General features: G+C 49.7%; 1 protein-coding gene across 7 annotated transcripts in view; it reads right to left on the bottom strand.

Moving 5' to 3' along the window:
* The window catches only part of ARID1B (AT-rich interaction domain 1B), a 321,285-nt gene extending 309,194 nt beyond the window's left edge, over positions 1 to 12,091 (bottom strand). For 4 of the 7 annotated variants that reach the window (XM_027454398.3, XM_072035944.1, XM_072035942.1 and 1 more), the window contains exon 1: positions 10,010 to 12,091. In XM_027454398.3, coding sequence (XP_027310199.3) covers positions 10,010 to 11,842 — 1,833 coding nt within the window. In that variant the 5' untranslated portion in view covers positions 11,843 to 12,091. The remainder of the gene's footprint in view (positions 1 to 10,009) is intronic. The other 3 variants (XM_072035940.1, XM_072035943.1, XM_072035941.1) reach the window with 2 other exon arrangements.
* Between the last annotated feature and the right edge of the window lie 3,942 nt (positions 12,092 to 16,033).

Here is a 16,033-nt window from a genome sequence, read left to right as displayed (position 1 = left end):
CAGGCGAATAAAGCAGAGGAAAAGGCTTGAGCGACCACATCCCATAACAGAACTGAAACGTAAGTGTTAGCATCTTCAGAAAAAGGAGAGGACATCCACTGCCGTGACACTGCCCACACCCTCGTGGAGTAACAGGGCACTCAGGCCCCCTCTGACCTCCCTCCCAACAGGGAAGCTTCCCAGGGAAGGGAGCTTGGAGGAATTACAAGGAGGACTGGGTGCAATGCAAAGCCTTCTGGGGGCAGGCAGCCCCAACAACAGCCATACACAAAACTCTTGACAGCTCAGACTGTTGCAGCACTCAGGTCCCACACTAATAATAATCTTTATTTATTTTTTAGAATATTGGCGTCCATGAACACATTGAGAACATCACGAAAGTGGCTCTCCAGCACAGGGCAGCTCGCTCCAGATGCTGCCTCACCAGCCCCTCCTCTTTAAAGGAAGAGCTCAATTAAGTTGGGAATTTCTCTTCTGAATGATTTTAAGTGTTTTCTTTTTCTTTGTGGTTGGATCTCAGTTAGTGTAATTGCTATTTATATCAAAACATTAAAAGGCCTGGTTATGGGGTTTATTAGAAAAGCAAAATGTGTTTTTAATACTTAAAAGAACCACAACAAAATGCTCTGTAGTACTATTCCCCCTGTATTTGCATACCGCACGCTCGACAACAACAACAACAAAAAAAAAAGGCACTCCGTGGAAAGCTAAAAACTCCCCAAATCCCACCAAAAAGGTCGGTCTTGGAGGCCGTGAGGAGAAAAACCCCTCTGTGAGGGGCTGGGCCGGGGGCTGCAAACCCGGCCGGGCCGGGAGCTGGGGGGAAAGGGGGAGGTCCCGGGGCGAAGCTGCCCGGCTGGGGAGGAAGGGGAGGAAGAGGAGGAGGAGGATTTGGGGGCAGGGAGGAGGGAGGCGCGCACGCACGGGGCCGTCCCGGCGTCCTGGCGCGCCGCCCGGCCAGCGAGGTTGTTGAAAAGCAATAGATAGCTGCTGGCAGCGGCCAGGGGGAAAATATTGTGCTCATGTGACGCCGCAGCAGCTAACTGCTTCGCTGCCTGCCTGCAGGAAACGACCACGGGCACTGCCCGCACCGCGCCGCGAACCGGCCCCAAGGCGGGCTGGGGGAGCCCTGAGGGGCACCCTCGCTTTGTGGACGTGGGGATCTCAAAGCGGCTCAGGGACGGTGGGACGCAAAGGATTCAGTCACAGAAGCGCGGTTATTTTCCATAAATCATGCCTGAAAGCCAGCCATCGATACCAGTGTTTCATATCAGCAGCAAATATCCAAAATATTCACGGCACAAATTGCTGCGCGCACGCACAACACAACTCCTTGCATTCTGCCCAAATCAAAGGCTGCAAATAAACCAGCAGAGTCCTTTGATGCTGTCAAAACAAACCTCCTTATCTTTATTTTTAACTTTAAAAGAATTAAATTTAAGAACTACAAATCCTGTCCTTTTGCTTTCAGAAGTAATTTCCAGCGCTGATGTTTCAGCAGCCTGCTTGCAAACAACAAAGTCTGACAACCCACCCAAATAATATGATCAGTGCTGGGAACACCTCAGCTCAGATCCCATCCAAATCAAAAATAAATAAATTAATAAAAAGGAGAAAGAGAGAGAGAAAGGAAGGTACAATACAGGCTGGATACCTTCACATAGCAAGTACTTAGGCTGCCTAATTGTCCTCCGTGGCACCGTATATTGAAACAGCACCCCGATCCCAAAGAATTAAAAAAGGCAAATACTATCCTGATCTCTGCAGAGGGAAACTGAGGTATCCTCCAGCCAAGCAGCTATCTTTAGATCACGCAGTCAGCGGGCAGCTATGCAGAAATCCCGCACCAAACCTCTACTTAATACCATTTTTCTGAAGTCACGTAATTTACTTGCCACGGCTGAATTCACTGCTTGTGCAAAAGAGGCACTACTCCATTTCAATCAATCTGTGAATTTAAGCATGTCCGCATGGGGAATGGTACACATGACTACAACTGTGTTTTAAAACAGGGTTTCCTTTTGGGATTTTCTAAATCAATTCTCCTTCTTTACTCAAGAAGGAAAAAAAAAATCAGCTTAATTTTCAGGATTTTCTGGGAAAGCACAGTCCCCGATACAGCTAGCTACAGTAAGAAAGCCCCCCACATCTTGCACATCACAGGTTACTCCACACTTTGAAGACGTGACCAAAGCCATGCCGTGGAAGGAGCCTACCTGGTGCCAATGCCAGGCACCCACCTGCACCACAGCAGCCACAGCTCAGACCCCTGAGAGGCTGCGGTGTTGCCAGAGCAGTGAATACCACCCCAATGGAAAGCTGAGCAGAAAGGGTTTTGGCACAGCAGCTGTGAGTTGGAGAAGCAATTCGCTGCCCCAACCTAACTGCACAGCCTCAACAGCAAACCTGGCCACATGGTCTTCAAAGGGCAAGCAACTCCATACAAGAGCTTCAACAAATATAAACTATTTTGTATCTAATACAGGTAAAAAAACCACTGCCATTCAACAATAACCTGCTACAGAATTATTTTTCAGTAAGCAGACACCTAAAATAAATTCCAAGGAAAGCTCTCAAGGAAAAAGTGTAACAGTTTAAAGTAACAGCTCACAAGCTCCTACTAGTAGCTTTTACATGAGAATTTTCCTAAACTTCTTGTTTGTTTTCTGAGCAAACATGCTAAAGGAAAGAAGTAACAACAAAAAAAAACAAATACACCTAATTTATTTATTTGTAAACAGCAGAAAAAAATAGCAGAAAACTCCTTCTCCCTCACCAGCAGCTCCAGTAGCCAGAAAAAGGCCAACGGGGATGGCAGGGGGAGGCCAAACTAGGGCCTCACAGGCCCCTACAGCCCCACAGGCAAGAGGGGAAGAGGGCCTGCAGCCCCCAGAAGCATCTCCACAGACACCCACCAGCTCAGGAGCCTAAACCCAGTACCCCTGTGAGCCTAACCAGGCTGCAAAGGAGGGCAGAGCCAGGGCAGCAGTGAACTCTTAAAGGCAGAACACCGTTGGGAAATGTGGCAAGCCCAGGTGCAAAAGATTAACTAATAGTAGTTGAAATTGAAGAAAGGAAAGGAATAAATAGATTACACACCTCTAAACATGCTCCGTCCTTCTGACAGATTTACCAGGCTCGCCATGACTCAAACGCAAGCAGCAATATGAAAGCAGATCAAACGCTGATAGCTCTGTACCGAAAGCAATTCCTCGCGCACACTGCAGAACCACCAAACTCTGCTGTGCACCCACAGATGAGCTGCTGCCCATTCAGAAATTCAGCAGCCTCACAACTCGGCTTGGTGGTTAGCGGAGAATTAACATTCCCACCGCACTTGGAGTATAAATGCGCTATATATCAGCACTCTTTCAAACCGTGCATGCTGGCAACTTTTACACAGATTCCACATCGGTTTTAATAAACATATAAATGAAACATTTTGATAATAGCATCAGGATAATGATCTTACATTAGACAATTTTCTAAATAGTTGCAGGTGCCTTCAGAGGAAGCTATATAGGGAATACAGGGCTTGCTAAAAGGTACTTTATACTCGCTGTAAGAACAATTCCCATCTGAAAAGCAATCTTTAAGCAAGACACAGTAACTGTGATTTGTACACAAAAAATCCCTGTCTCTTCTCAAAGTTGAGAATCAGAGGGGTGTAAGACTGATGCTTGCTGTTATCCCCCACAAGAAAGCATTGAAACTGAAACCAGACTCCTCCAGGCTTTTTCCAGAGCAGGATTTCTCTTTAAAAAGAGACAGGTACACAGCCTGGTACAGAAGGACACCTTGACTCAGCTTCTAAGGAACCTGCTTTGGCAGGGGGGTTGGACCCGATGATCTTTCGAGGTCCCTTCTGACCCCTTCAATTCTGTGATTCTCCTCGTTCTCCCAGCTGGAATATAGGCGGCGCCTATGATAAAGTGCAGCTCTAAACTGAAAAGTCACGTGTAATTTTCTTGCGCTTTGTGTTCATTACGCCTCGCTGTGTTCTGGATCAAATTTGTCCACTTTAAAAAATGAAGACGATTTGTCTGCCAGAGAAAACGACGGGACTTGGTGGCAAGGGAAGTCTGCGCGTGCCCTCGCACCCCCCAGCATCTACTTGCGCTCCTTACACCGCACCCATCAGGAAGCACGCTCTGCAGCACCAGCTGAGCTCCTGGACACTTGCTCAGCCCAGTTCTCCTCAGAGCTTAATTTCTGCGAGAAACCCAGTGGCACTGAGTACATGGTCATGAAACGGCACAAGGAGTACTTGAATTTCAGGTGATGGTGCCTTTGGTTTAAGCGGTGCCTATGCTGCGCTGCCACAGCAGACAAATCCCTCGTTTCATTCAGCCACTCGCCTTTTCAGCTGCCTGAACAGAGAAAGTAAATGGATGCCTGTAACACTCACATTCTCCCAGAGCACAATGCAATCACAGTAAGACTGGATTTATTCAAAAGCTAATGTTTATGGCACCGAGGCCGTATTTATTCCCGAGAGAAGCGCGTTTCCAGTTGTGCCAAGGCATGCCCGCCTGCAGGTACGCCTTACGTGGCTGTGTCCACACCCTGCACAAGAGGGAAGCGTGGCGGGCTGCAATGCCAGGAACGCGGGCGGGATTCCGTGCGGCTCCAACGCTGCTGAGAGAGAGCAAAGTTAGCTCAAAGTAGGCCTGGGAGCATCACTCGTCCGCCGTCCCCAAAATGCGCTGTTCGCAAATGACAAAGGTGTCTTGGGATAATTTGATCCCTAAGGATTCCTCGATGGCAGCGGAACACCATCCAGGGTGGATGTGGCCTTTCCAGAGGTAACGTGTCCTGGTGGTCACTAAATGCCACAGTCCCGAACTGGAAGAAAAACAAAAGCAATCCTCTGGCCCACCTGCACCTCAACTGCTGCAGCACTGTGCCAGCACGTGAGCATTTGCGTCATAAAACAGAGTGTGAACGTGTAGGACCGGGTAACAGGAATGTATCAGAGAAATTCAGAAGGCAGCCTTATGATCAGAACACCAAAACACGCACCCAATGTACAGAAACCCTTCAGTTTTACCAAAATATAATATTTACATTTAATAACAGGCAAGGCTTCTCTAAAATCAATTTTACTCCAATACAATTGGCTCCACAAGATTTTCATGTTTTAAATTTATTTGCTTTCCTCTGCAATACAGGAACAATGCTGCGTGATACCACTTTCCTATTACCAGTTTTCAAAACAAATTCGAAAACCACTAAGGTATACTTTTAATTTAAGTTTAATTAAAGTCCTCATTCAATCCTACCAAAACATGTATTTAGCACTATGCAAATAGCCCCAAAATTGAAAGAAAAAGTTGTTTTTTTTTTTTTCCCAAGTACCTTAATAATCACAATTTTAAAATACATTCCAGCAAGCTAGCCTACCACAAACACACGCTACTGAAATTCTGAAGCCTTGAGCGTGCATGCACAGCAAGTGAGGCAACCCTGCTTTACATATCCACAGAGAATCTTCAAAGCCTCCTGATAAATGGCACATTTTGAAAAAGTAATGAAATGTAACTCGCTAGGACACAGGTACAATCTTAAGGACGTAATGATAAATAAACTACTGCCGTCCTCACACTAGCGATGGGAATCTCAAAATACCGATGATAAAATATTTGAGACACAAACGTGAGAAAGGAACAGATCTATCAGTAGCTATAGCTTGTTTTCATGGCATGAATTTCACCTGGTTTTAAGTTAGGGTTACTATTTCAGAAGGAAACAGCATCACCCAGCAGACCGTGCTCAGTAATTTCAAAAATTTCACATCACACACGTGACTAGGAAATTTAGTGACAGATTAATGCATTAGTGCTTCCTCCCCCCAGATTTGGATCAGAATGCCTGGAAGACGCTAATCAACTACTCAGTGGTGGAATTGTAACACGGTGGAGGTGGGAACACAGCGGACGGGTCTGCATCTCTCCTCCTTCGCTGTACCTTGCAGACAGGGTCCTGCTGTTCAACGTGTCGGCACACAAGCGATGCTACAGAAACCAATAACTGAACACCAAACCACAAAGTGTCAAATACACAGTCATAATATATATATAGATGCTACTAACTGAGAATACTGCTATTTGCAGCTTCTGAATAGAAGCTGTGTGAATAGCAGGCTGTTTATTCGAAAATGCACAGGGAAAAATGTATTTTATTCTCCCACTGAGACATCAAGAATCTATTTGCCACACTAACAGCTGTTTAATGGCCTTCAGACACAGGTCAGGACTCCGCAGCCCTGACTTAGCCAGAACTCCTGGTAAAGGCAACCTATTCGGCACAGAAAGCTGCAGAATGGGGCACACTCCGAGTTTCTCTCTTGCAAAACAGACAGCTGATCCACAGGCACACGGACTGAGAGCAGCTCGATGGATTTTTTCTAACACAAGGTCAGCACCCTGTGCTACGTGGGTGCTCCTGGAAAGACCCCAGTTCTCTCTCTTTGTGTGTAAGGTGTTCGTAAACCTTACGCACGTGCACGAAGGAGAAAGCGGTACGTACAGCACACAGACAGGCCACCTAACGTGTTAAGCTGCTGCAGTGCAAATCGGAGCTGTGGAATAAAAGGAGCCTCAGGACGTTCAGTATTTGTACACTGCCAAGGAATTCGTCGATAATCAAAATAACTGAGTGACAAGGTACTGCACTAGCATCACAAAACTCCTCCACAATCGCATCAACGTATCAGCATGAGCAAGATCCATCTGCTTTGAAAACGTGCGTTTCTTCGGAAACAAGAGGCCTCTTTTTCGAGCTTACAGATCTCATCTCGCTGCTGGGTAAGGACATTAAATGAAACCGAAGCAAAATTTCCTTAAATAATTTAAAAGGCTGGACAAACACAGAATTCAGCGCAGAGTGGGATGCCGCAGTCCTGAACATTACAAAAATTGCCCACGCTGAGGCAAGAATTTCCTGAGCAAGTATCTCGGATGCTGTAGGCTACTGACAGTCCCCCTGTTTTTTGTTTTTTTTTTCTGTTCGCAGCACAATAGTTTCTATAGGCGTGGGGCCAATCATCATCTGCTTTGCAAAGACACATGACAAGTGAGTGTATTCTAATGTGTGTATACACATACACACAGCACACGCACAGGTGATTATCAAGAAAAAAAAAAAGGAGAGAAGCCTTACGTTCAAATGCTGGACTGCATATTCCCTTTCACTCTTTCAAAAAGCAATCAATTTCTCGACTTACTGATACAACATAGCTGGAGGTGGCTACTTGGGAATTAAAACCAAAAGACAATGTACAGAAATAATTGTGTTCTGTAAGCTAACAGCAAGTATTTATTTTTTATTTTATACAACCCATTTTCTACATTAAAAATATTACTTAAAATCTAAGAAAATCTTATCTTATCCACTTACTACTCGGATGGAAAAATCTTATTATAAAGAGCTCTGCTGAGTTGCCTTTATTACTATTATTTTGAGGAAAAAAATAAAAATAAAACCGTCAAAGAATAGTGCCCTTGCAAGACCGTTCTTTCTAAGCTGCATCCTATTTCTTACAGTACCAAAAAAAAAAAAACACACACACAAAAAAACAACAACAAAGAAACCTGTGAGAGAGGACATAAACCCATAAATACAAGAAAGCATTTCTAAGGGTCATACTGAGGACATAATGAATTTACTCTCACGCCAATAAAAATAAAATACTTTTAACAATTTCTGCCGTGAGAAATAGCACTCTGAAGCAGCATGTGCCATCTCTATCAGACCACAGTTTTCCCAGCTTTCAAAGGCACGAATTGTGAACTACCTGTGTTTAAAAGCAAGCAAACAATGCAGAATTTTTTGGATTAATTATGAAAGGGTATGCATGCGAAGCCTTATTAGCTGATGGCTTCCAGTGACCTCGTTTATTACTACAAATTTTAAAAAGGTAAAAATTAACATTCACAAAAAAAAATCTTACTTCCCTGGAAGAAATAATACGGAAGTGGAATAAAATCTAAAAACACGACAGGAGTGCTCCGTTGGAAGTGGGCAAACACACACAGCCAGCCTGCCCAAGGTTTCTGTGATTATTTTTTAGGATTGATACACCAGTTGTGATACCATCCAACGCTTTCTTCAGGTTTTGCTGACTGAAGAACACACTTTACAGAACGATCCAGCTGTCTGAGGACCCCAAAAGCGTCCACCTGCGTTTGCTCCTGCTACTCCTCACTGCTAAAAGCTACTGGAAGATTTAAGAGAAGGATCTCGTTGAGGGGAAAAGCGAGCCGTGAAATTCTCGTGCCCTGCTCCCCTTCACACGACTCGCTCTCCTAGCGAGAACTCAAGCGTCATCTCACGCCTGTGCGTGGCAACAAGGAGACCAGCAGCTCCGGGTGCTCCTTGCAGCGTGGTGCCCGCGGCTCCGTCCCGGTGCCCCCTGCCTCTCTGGGTTCTCCACGGGGCTGGCGGAGACGCGGTGCCTGTCAGGACGACTCCTCGCTGCCTTCCCCATGCTGTGCTCTCCCTGCGGGGCCGCAGCTGCGTGCTGAGGAGGTGGTGTTGGCGAGGCACCGAGCTGGCATTAGGGTTCACACCACCGCTGTGGGTTCACACCCAGCCTAGCCCCTCATGTGGCATCCACGCTACGGATCGGGGCTGGCAGGGCACGGCTGGAGCCTCGGGGCTGCCTCACAGGAGGGCACGGGGTGTGAGGGGAAGGCCGGTGGGGCCCATCCCTGTGCCCGTCCCGTTCTGTCAGCGGGTTTGGGATTGGGTTTGGGACTGGGCCTGGGTTTGGGTTTGGGTGCTGTATTTACATCGGCGGCGCCGGGTGCCCACTGGCGAGCGGGAGCCAATCAGGCAGCGGGCGGGTGTCAGCGCGGAGGCAGCTGCCCGGGGCCGGCTGCGGGCCCTTCACCTCCACAACTCAAACTCGCGGCCCCGCTCGGCGCCCCGCCACCCCGCACCGACCCGCCCCCTCTTTTTGGGGTCTCCCCATTTCCCCTCGCCGGCCCCTCAGGGCAGGAGCACCCCCTGCCTGCAGCCTGGGTCTGCCCGCGCCCCGCTCCGGCCGCTCAGGGCTCGGGGAGGACAGGCGCGGGCTGCAGAGGGGTTTTGGGGAGAAAAAGGAGGTTTTCGGGGCAGCCGAGCGCGGCGGCGGCGGGGCGCCACACGAGCGCGGTGACTCAGGCGCGCACACAGAGAGAGAGAGAGAGAGAGGGGAGGGGTGTGGGATGGGGGGGTTGGGAAAAAGAAAAAAAAAAAAAAAGAAAAGAAAATTAAAAAAAAAGAAATTAATTAAAATATATGCATATGTATATTTATATATATATATATATAAAAGGGGGGAAATCCGGCCGCTTCCAGTGGGCTGTGCAACGCGGCCAGTCCGCCGGGGACGAAACTAATTGTGCTGGGGGAGCGCGCAACTCGTTCCGTGCAAAAAAAAAAAATTAAAAAAAAAAATAAAAATAAATAAATAAATAATAAAATAAATAAATAAATAAATAAATAAATAAATGGGCCGGGGGGGGTGTGTGTAAATAAATAAATATATAAATAAATAAACGAAAAATACCGGGGAGGAAAAAAAAAAAAAGGAGGAAAACAACAACAGAAAAAAAAAAGAAAAAAAAATGAAAAAAAAAATAAAAATAAAAAAAAAGCAAGCCGTGTTGGCAGATGCTGAAGTATCATCGTGCGGGAGCTCCGGCAGAAATCGTGGGAGCCTGGTCCCTGTTCCCGAGCCGCTCGCCCGGCGGCCCCACGGCAGTGCGGGCCCGCCAGCAGCAGGGCTCCGGCGGGGCGGCGCGCTGGGCAGGCGGCGGGCGGCGGGATCGGCCCCGCAGGAGCGTGTGTGGGGAGGGGGGGGGGGTTGGGGGAGGGTTGGGGGGGCTGGGGGGAACCGGCGAAAAAGAAAAAAGAAAGCAAAAATAAAGAAAGAGGGAACGGGGAGGCGGGGGAGGGGGGCAGAAAAGTGAGGGATAAAGAAACTGCGAGCGCGGCGCGGCGGATGGCGCGGGGGGCTGGTTACCTGCGTCCTGCTGATGGTCTGCCCGGTGCTGCCGGGGCTCATGGCCGGGTGATTTCTTTGTTGCGCCGCTGCCCAGGCCGGGTTGGCCGCCCCGTACTGCGCGCCCATGTCCTTGCCCATGCCCATGCCCGCCGCTGCCTGCTGGCTGCCCGGGGCGGCCGCCGCTGCCTGGGGCTGGGGCTGCGGCGGCGGCGGGGCGCTGGGGCTGCTGTAGTCGGGGTAGCTGCCGCCGTAGCTCCGCATCATGGGGCTGGGGGACGTGAGCAGCTGGTTCAGGGTAGGGGTGGCCCCGGACGGGTGCTGGTTCTGCCCGGAGAACCGCGCGAAGCCGCCGGCCGCCGCCGCCGCCGCGCCGGCAGCAGCCTTGCCGAGGCCGGCCCCGCCGCCGGGGCCCATCATCATGCCGCCGCCCGGCTGCCGCGGGGAGCTCAGCACCCCGTAGCCGGCCGCCGAGCCCCCGTAGCCTCCGCCGCCGCCGCCGCCGCCGCCGCCTCCTCCTCCTCCTCCTCCTCCGCCGCCTCCTCCGCCGCCTGCCCCGGCGGCCGCCGCCGCCGCCGCCACGGCTCCCGCGCCGCCGCCGCCCGCGCCGCCGCCGCCGCCGGGGCCGCCGGGGCCGCGGGCGTAGGCCGGGTAGTGGTTGTACTGGCTGTTGGGGTACCCCTCGTGCGAGTTCTGCAGGGGGTCCATGCTGTTGGGGGCCGCCGCGGGGTGCATTATCCCCATCCCGGGGCTTTGTTGTCCGCCATGTTGATCAAAGCAAGGCCCGGCGCGGCTCGCCGGAGCGCTGCTGGCAGGGGCAGGGGCAGCGTTGCCATAATAGCTATTGAACTCCGAGACACCCACCGCGGAGGGGCCGCCGCCGCCTCCCCCGCTGCCGCCGCCGCCGCCGCCGCCGCCGCCGCCGAGGCCGCCGCCGCCGCTCCCGGCGCTCGGGGGCGGCTGCTGGGGCTGCTGCTGTCCGCCCAGGGGTCCCAAGCCGGGGTGGTCGTAGCGGCCGCCGATGGGCTCGCCCATTTTGCCGGGCATCTCCTCCTCGTCGGCGGCGCCTTTATTCAGCAGCTGCTGCGGCTGCTGCGGGGGCTCGGCCTGAGCGTCCAAAACACTGTCTTTTCCTCCATGTTGCTGCTGCTCCATGTCTGCACTGGGCTGAGCAGCGCCGCCACCGCCACCGCCGTTGTTGTTGCTGCCGCCGCCGCCGCCGCCGCCGAGGCTGCTGTTGTTATTCTGCACGGGATGGTGCTGAGGCGGCGGCTGCTGCGGCGGCGGCGGCGGCGGGAATTGATTTAGCTGCTGCTGCTGCTGCTGCTGCTGCTGCTGCGGGCGGTGGTGGTGGTGGTGGTGGTGGTGCGGGTGGTGGGCACGGTGGTGGTGGTGGGCATGGTGCTGCGGGTGCTGGGCACGGTGCTGGTGCTGGTGGTGCTGGTGCTGGTGCTGGGGCGGCGCGGCGGGGTGATCGCCTCCGACGCTCTTCAGCTTGTGGCTGGGGAGCAGCCCCGTCTCCATGGCCGGGCCCGGGTTGGAGGAGGAGGAGGAGGAGGAGGAAGGCGCCGAGCGGCGCGCAGGCAGCGCCGAGCAGCTTCCCCCGTCCTTCGCGGCCGGCTCCGAGGCGGAGGCGGCGGTGCCGCTGCCGTTGCCGGCGGCGGGCGCGGCGGTATTGGCCATGGCCGGCGGCTCGCCCGGCCGCTGCCGGGGCTGCCCCGCTCGGCTCACGCCGCCCCCGGCCCCCGCGGGGCTGCTGCCGGCGCCCCCCGGCCCCCGCTCGGGCCGCGGCGGCAGCCCGCCCGCCCTGCCCTTGGCGGCGCCCGCCGGGGCCGCTGCCACTTGCGCGGCCATGATCAGCGCCACATCGCGGGGCCGGGGGCCCGGCACGGCGGCGGAGGGGAGCGGAGGGGGGAAGAGGGGGGGGATAAAAAGTTAAAAAATTGGAAAGAGGGGAAATTTTCAACAAAAAGTAACAAAATCCGGGCCCCCGCCCGCCGGCAGAAGGGCTGGGAGCGGGGCCTGGCAGCGCCACGCGCCCCTTCCCGCTCCGACACTTCGCCTTCAAAGTTTTTTTTCTTTTTTTTTTGTGCGTGTGTGCGCGAGTTCGGGCTCAAACCAAACTTTTTTTTTTTTTTTTTTCTCTTTTTTTTTTTTTTCCTCCTTTCCTCCCCAGCCCGGATATGGGTAGGCGCACGCCCGGCCTCAGCGCGCCGGCCCAGCATGGCACGGGCGGGCGAGCCCCGGCAGCCATCGCCCCCTCCGCGCCCCGCGCACCCGCAAAACGCGGCCTGGAGCCCGCAGCGACAGGATCCGCGCCCCGGGGACACCGCGGGGGGACACACCGGGAGGAATGGGGGGGGGACACGAGGAGGGGGGGACACCGGGAGCGGGCGGCCCCGAGGGGCAGCCTCGGGGAGGCGCCGCTCCGCTCCCCACACCCAGCGTGCCGCTTTCCCCCCCCGCAGGGAAACGCTCCCCGTTTCACCGAAAAACGCACTTTTTTCCATTTTTTTCCCCATTTTGTGCGCAGACGCTTCTGAAATTTAACCCAAATTCCGCACCCTCGCGGTTGTGTCCACATGGTCCAGCTGCCTCCCCAGCCTAATGGTCACTAATGGCACAGGGCCCTTCCCAGTCTGTTCCCCGCACACCAACGGGAGCGAGGCGTCCGCAGCCCGCTAATTGTGTCCCGAAACAATGTGATTTGCTTCGCAGGACACTCATGAGAGGGCAGCGATACACACACACACACAAAATCAAAATACGTCACCCAAATAACTTTCGCTCCAAAGGGAAAGCTGTTGCTGATGACCTACATTTTTGAGCCATCTTTCAGGATGGCTTTTTTTTTTTTTAATAGCTATCTTACTACAAATGATACCCCGGTATAAAGTAATAGTCACACACTACATTAAACTAATGAAAGCATCGGGGAGATCAAATACTCTGCTATGAGCACAGATAGCAAACCGGGATATTAGCAAACGTTTTCAATACAGCGAGGGGCTGAGATGCGCTGTTTCAGATGAATATTTCTGTGCACAATGCCAAAGGTAACCACATTTTCAAATTTCAAAATGGCTAAATAGGAGATTCGATAATAATGGTAGGGGAAAATACAGCATCTCGAGAGCGATGCCGTCGTGAGCTGGTAGGCTTCATTGTACCCACTGTGGAAACATAAAAGAGCAGAAGCTTCTTGCTCTAATGTTGAATTACCCACAAAGATTATTGATAAATGTATGACCAGTGCGATTCCAATGTCTATTAATTGTAGTTCTGTCTGAACAGTCGGAAGTATTCAGCTTTCCATAATGGAGCCAGTTTTGAAAAGTCTCAGCGTTCACCAAGTCCATCGTGGTAACGCTTCTGTTACAGTTGTGTTTGTCTTCTTTCGGTTCTCTCTGCAAGTGCAGAAATGTTACCTGGCTACTGGAAAAACACAGAAGGGGGGAAAAAAATGGTGAGTAATTCTAGTGGGGGGAATCAGGTGCATACCCAAGGGTCATTACAGCCTGTAACAACAACAAATTGCAGTTCTATGCAAACTGCTGGAAAGGGGTATATCATCCTTGTAGGAGAGAGAATAACAGAACTGTAAGATGAATTCATGCCAAATCATTCATCAGCTTTTGCCAAGAGAATACTACATCTTTGTTAGTGAGCCTTTTTGACATTTTCTCCTGGATTTTCTTCTTTTCGATATTCAAATGCGCGCTAATTATACACATTAAACCACCTAAGTTGATTTTTTGAAGTCTTTCATATGCAAATATAAATATAGATGTCTACTTGTGTGTATTTATTTACATGTGTACTCACAAAATAAAATAAAAAAATCAATTACACATTTGCACCTTAAGACATTTATATTCGAGCAAAAATATAAGCATTTAAAACCCGGCAACGTGTACCGATAGCGCCCCAGCTGAGGTTCGCAATACTTCCTGACATACTGCACAACTCCTCTGACCAAGAAAATAACCCACAAAGTTTAATACAGATTTATTTGCGAATGTTCTCCCTGGGAAAAAAAAAAAAAAAAAAAAGAAAATAAGGAAAAAAAAAAAAAAGATGACGCTTTAAGCCAAAGAGTTTATACCACTCCTATTCCTTCCATTTGTTTCAGCAACTCGGCTACAAGATTGGAAGTAAGAGGCTATAAAATAGAGGCCCTCAGCACAATGAAATCAGTCTGCTATAAAAGGCAACACATGCCAGTTTTTCCTCCCCAATGGCAGATGCCACACCCTAAAGCAGACAGAAGGCACTGCAGTCTGTGCAAGGGAAGCACAACACAAAGCAACGATGGTTCAATTTTGTAGATCACAAATAATGTTGAAATTCCTTTTGCCATCTTTGCTCAGATGATGAGTGGTAGTGTTTGTTAAATTCAAATTCTCCTTTCCAAAAGCTCTCGTTGTATGCATGAATTATGAATTTATTATAATATAATGTAAAAAAGCTCTAATTGCCATGCATTTTATCTGCTGCAAAATGATTGCATTGATATTTGATATCACAAGTGCACAGTTTCAACTTTAGTTCCATTTCCATTGTTTCTTCGATTTAATTATTTTCTATAAACCAACGTTGGCCATGCATCGTTTCTTCTCTTGATATTTTTTTTTCCCCAATAAACTGTAAACTCCTGTGCTCCGGGACTCCTTTCCAGGATAAAGAGTACAATTTTCTGAACTTAGTGTTGGCAGTTTGTGTGCTACATTGACCGTGCCATCCGCACAGACCCCCAGGCCCCTATGAGAGTGAGCCGCGTTGCACAGCAGTGCGGCAGCCGTCTTTCTGGTGGGTCAGAGCAGTCACTTTGAAATCGTACAAAGAATAACACCAAAGAGAGATACAGAAAACAAAACGATGTTTTAAGAGCTCCAAAGCCTTATCTTAGAGATGCTGGAAGAAACAGCATTGTCGGGCTCCTTAATTTTTTATTTTACTTATTTATGTATTTTGAGGTGAAAACACAGCCAGGTTCAGGAGCCTGTTGCATCTGACCCAGGTGTCCACAAGTGTCCGAGAAATCCCTTTATCCAAAAACCCTTTTTTTTTGGTTCTCGTGCTTTATGTTGAAATCCACTGTGCGGTTAGATGAAACAGTTGTCAATTTCACCGTAATTCTCAATTTCCTTCCTTTAGATTGGCATTAGATTTAATGAGAAAAAAAAAAAAAAAAAGAGAGAGAGAAGTATGTGGGCTTTTATTAAATTATCACTTCTTTTACTAGTTAAACACCCAATCCAAATCGTTCCGAAGTCAGTGCAAATCTTTTAATTGATTTCAATAAGGCATAGATCAGATCACAGAAAAGTAAGAAGCCAGCTCAGAGTTTTAGCTTTATTCTTTATCTTGGTATTTGGAGCTGTAGTAATGTTTGTTGGTTTTTTGTTTTTTTTTTTCCATTTAAGAGAACCCTTGTGTGGTCAATATATAAATACAACAGAATAGCATTTTCTTTATTATGTAATATTTACTTTTTAGTCACAAATGCAATATGTAAACTACTGCAGTTGATACCTGGCTGTGAAGCAAGAATCTTTCAGGTGTAAAGGCAAGTGTAATAGTTTCATTTCATCTGGTCACAACGGACTTTGAAAAAAAACCGCAGTTTACGCCAACAGATTGTGGCCTAAAATGTGTAGAGAGTGACACATTCTACCATTTAATTACAAGCCATTCTTTAGCAGCCGCTAATCCCGGGCAATTTAATCAATTTCTTCTGGCAACGCGTAAACAAAAGGACTTCAAAACCTCACTGTCTCCATCTCAGGAATGTCATACATGATTTTATTAGGGAAATGCAACATTAGCCATTTTCCTCCTCGCTGGATTTGGACCACTTGAATAGGATGTTTAAATGCCGCGATTTTACAAATGCGCATCATCCATTGAAGTCAATAAGATCACTCACTTCCTTAAAGTTAAGCCCTGATTAAGTGCTTCTGTGGACCGAGGCCTCTAGGAAAAACAGCTCCGGAGTCTGTACTTCGGCGAGATAGCAGCCCGAGCACTTTGCTAAATCAAAAC

The sequence above is a fragment of the Anas platyrhynchos genome, chromosome 3 (assembly GCF_047663525.1).
Source record: "Anas platyrhynchos isolate ZD024472 breed Pekin duck chromosome 3, IASCAAS_PekinDuck_T2T, whole genome shotgun sequence".
In the NCBI taxonomy this organism is placed as follows: domain Eukaryota; kingdom Metazoa; phylum Chordata; class Aves; order Anseriformes; family Anatidae; genus Anas; species Anas platyrhynchos.
This window is presented reverse-complemented; position numbering and strand designations above follow the sequence as displayed.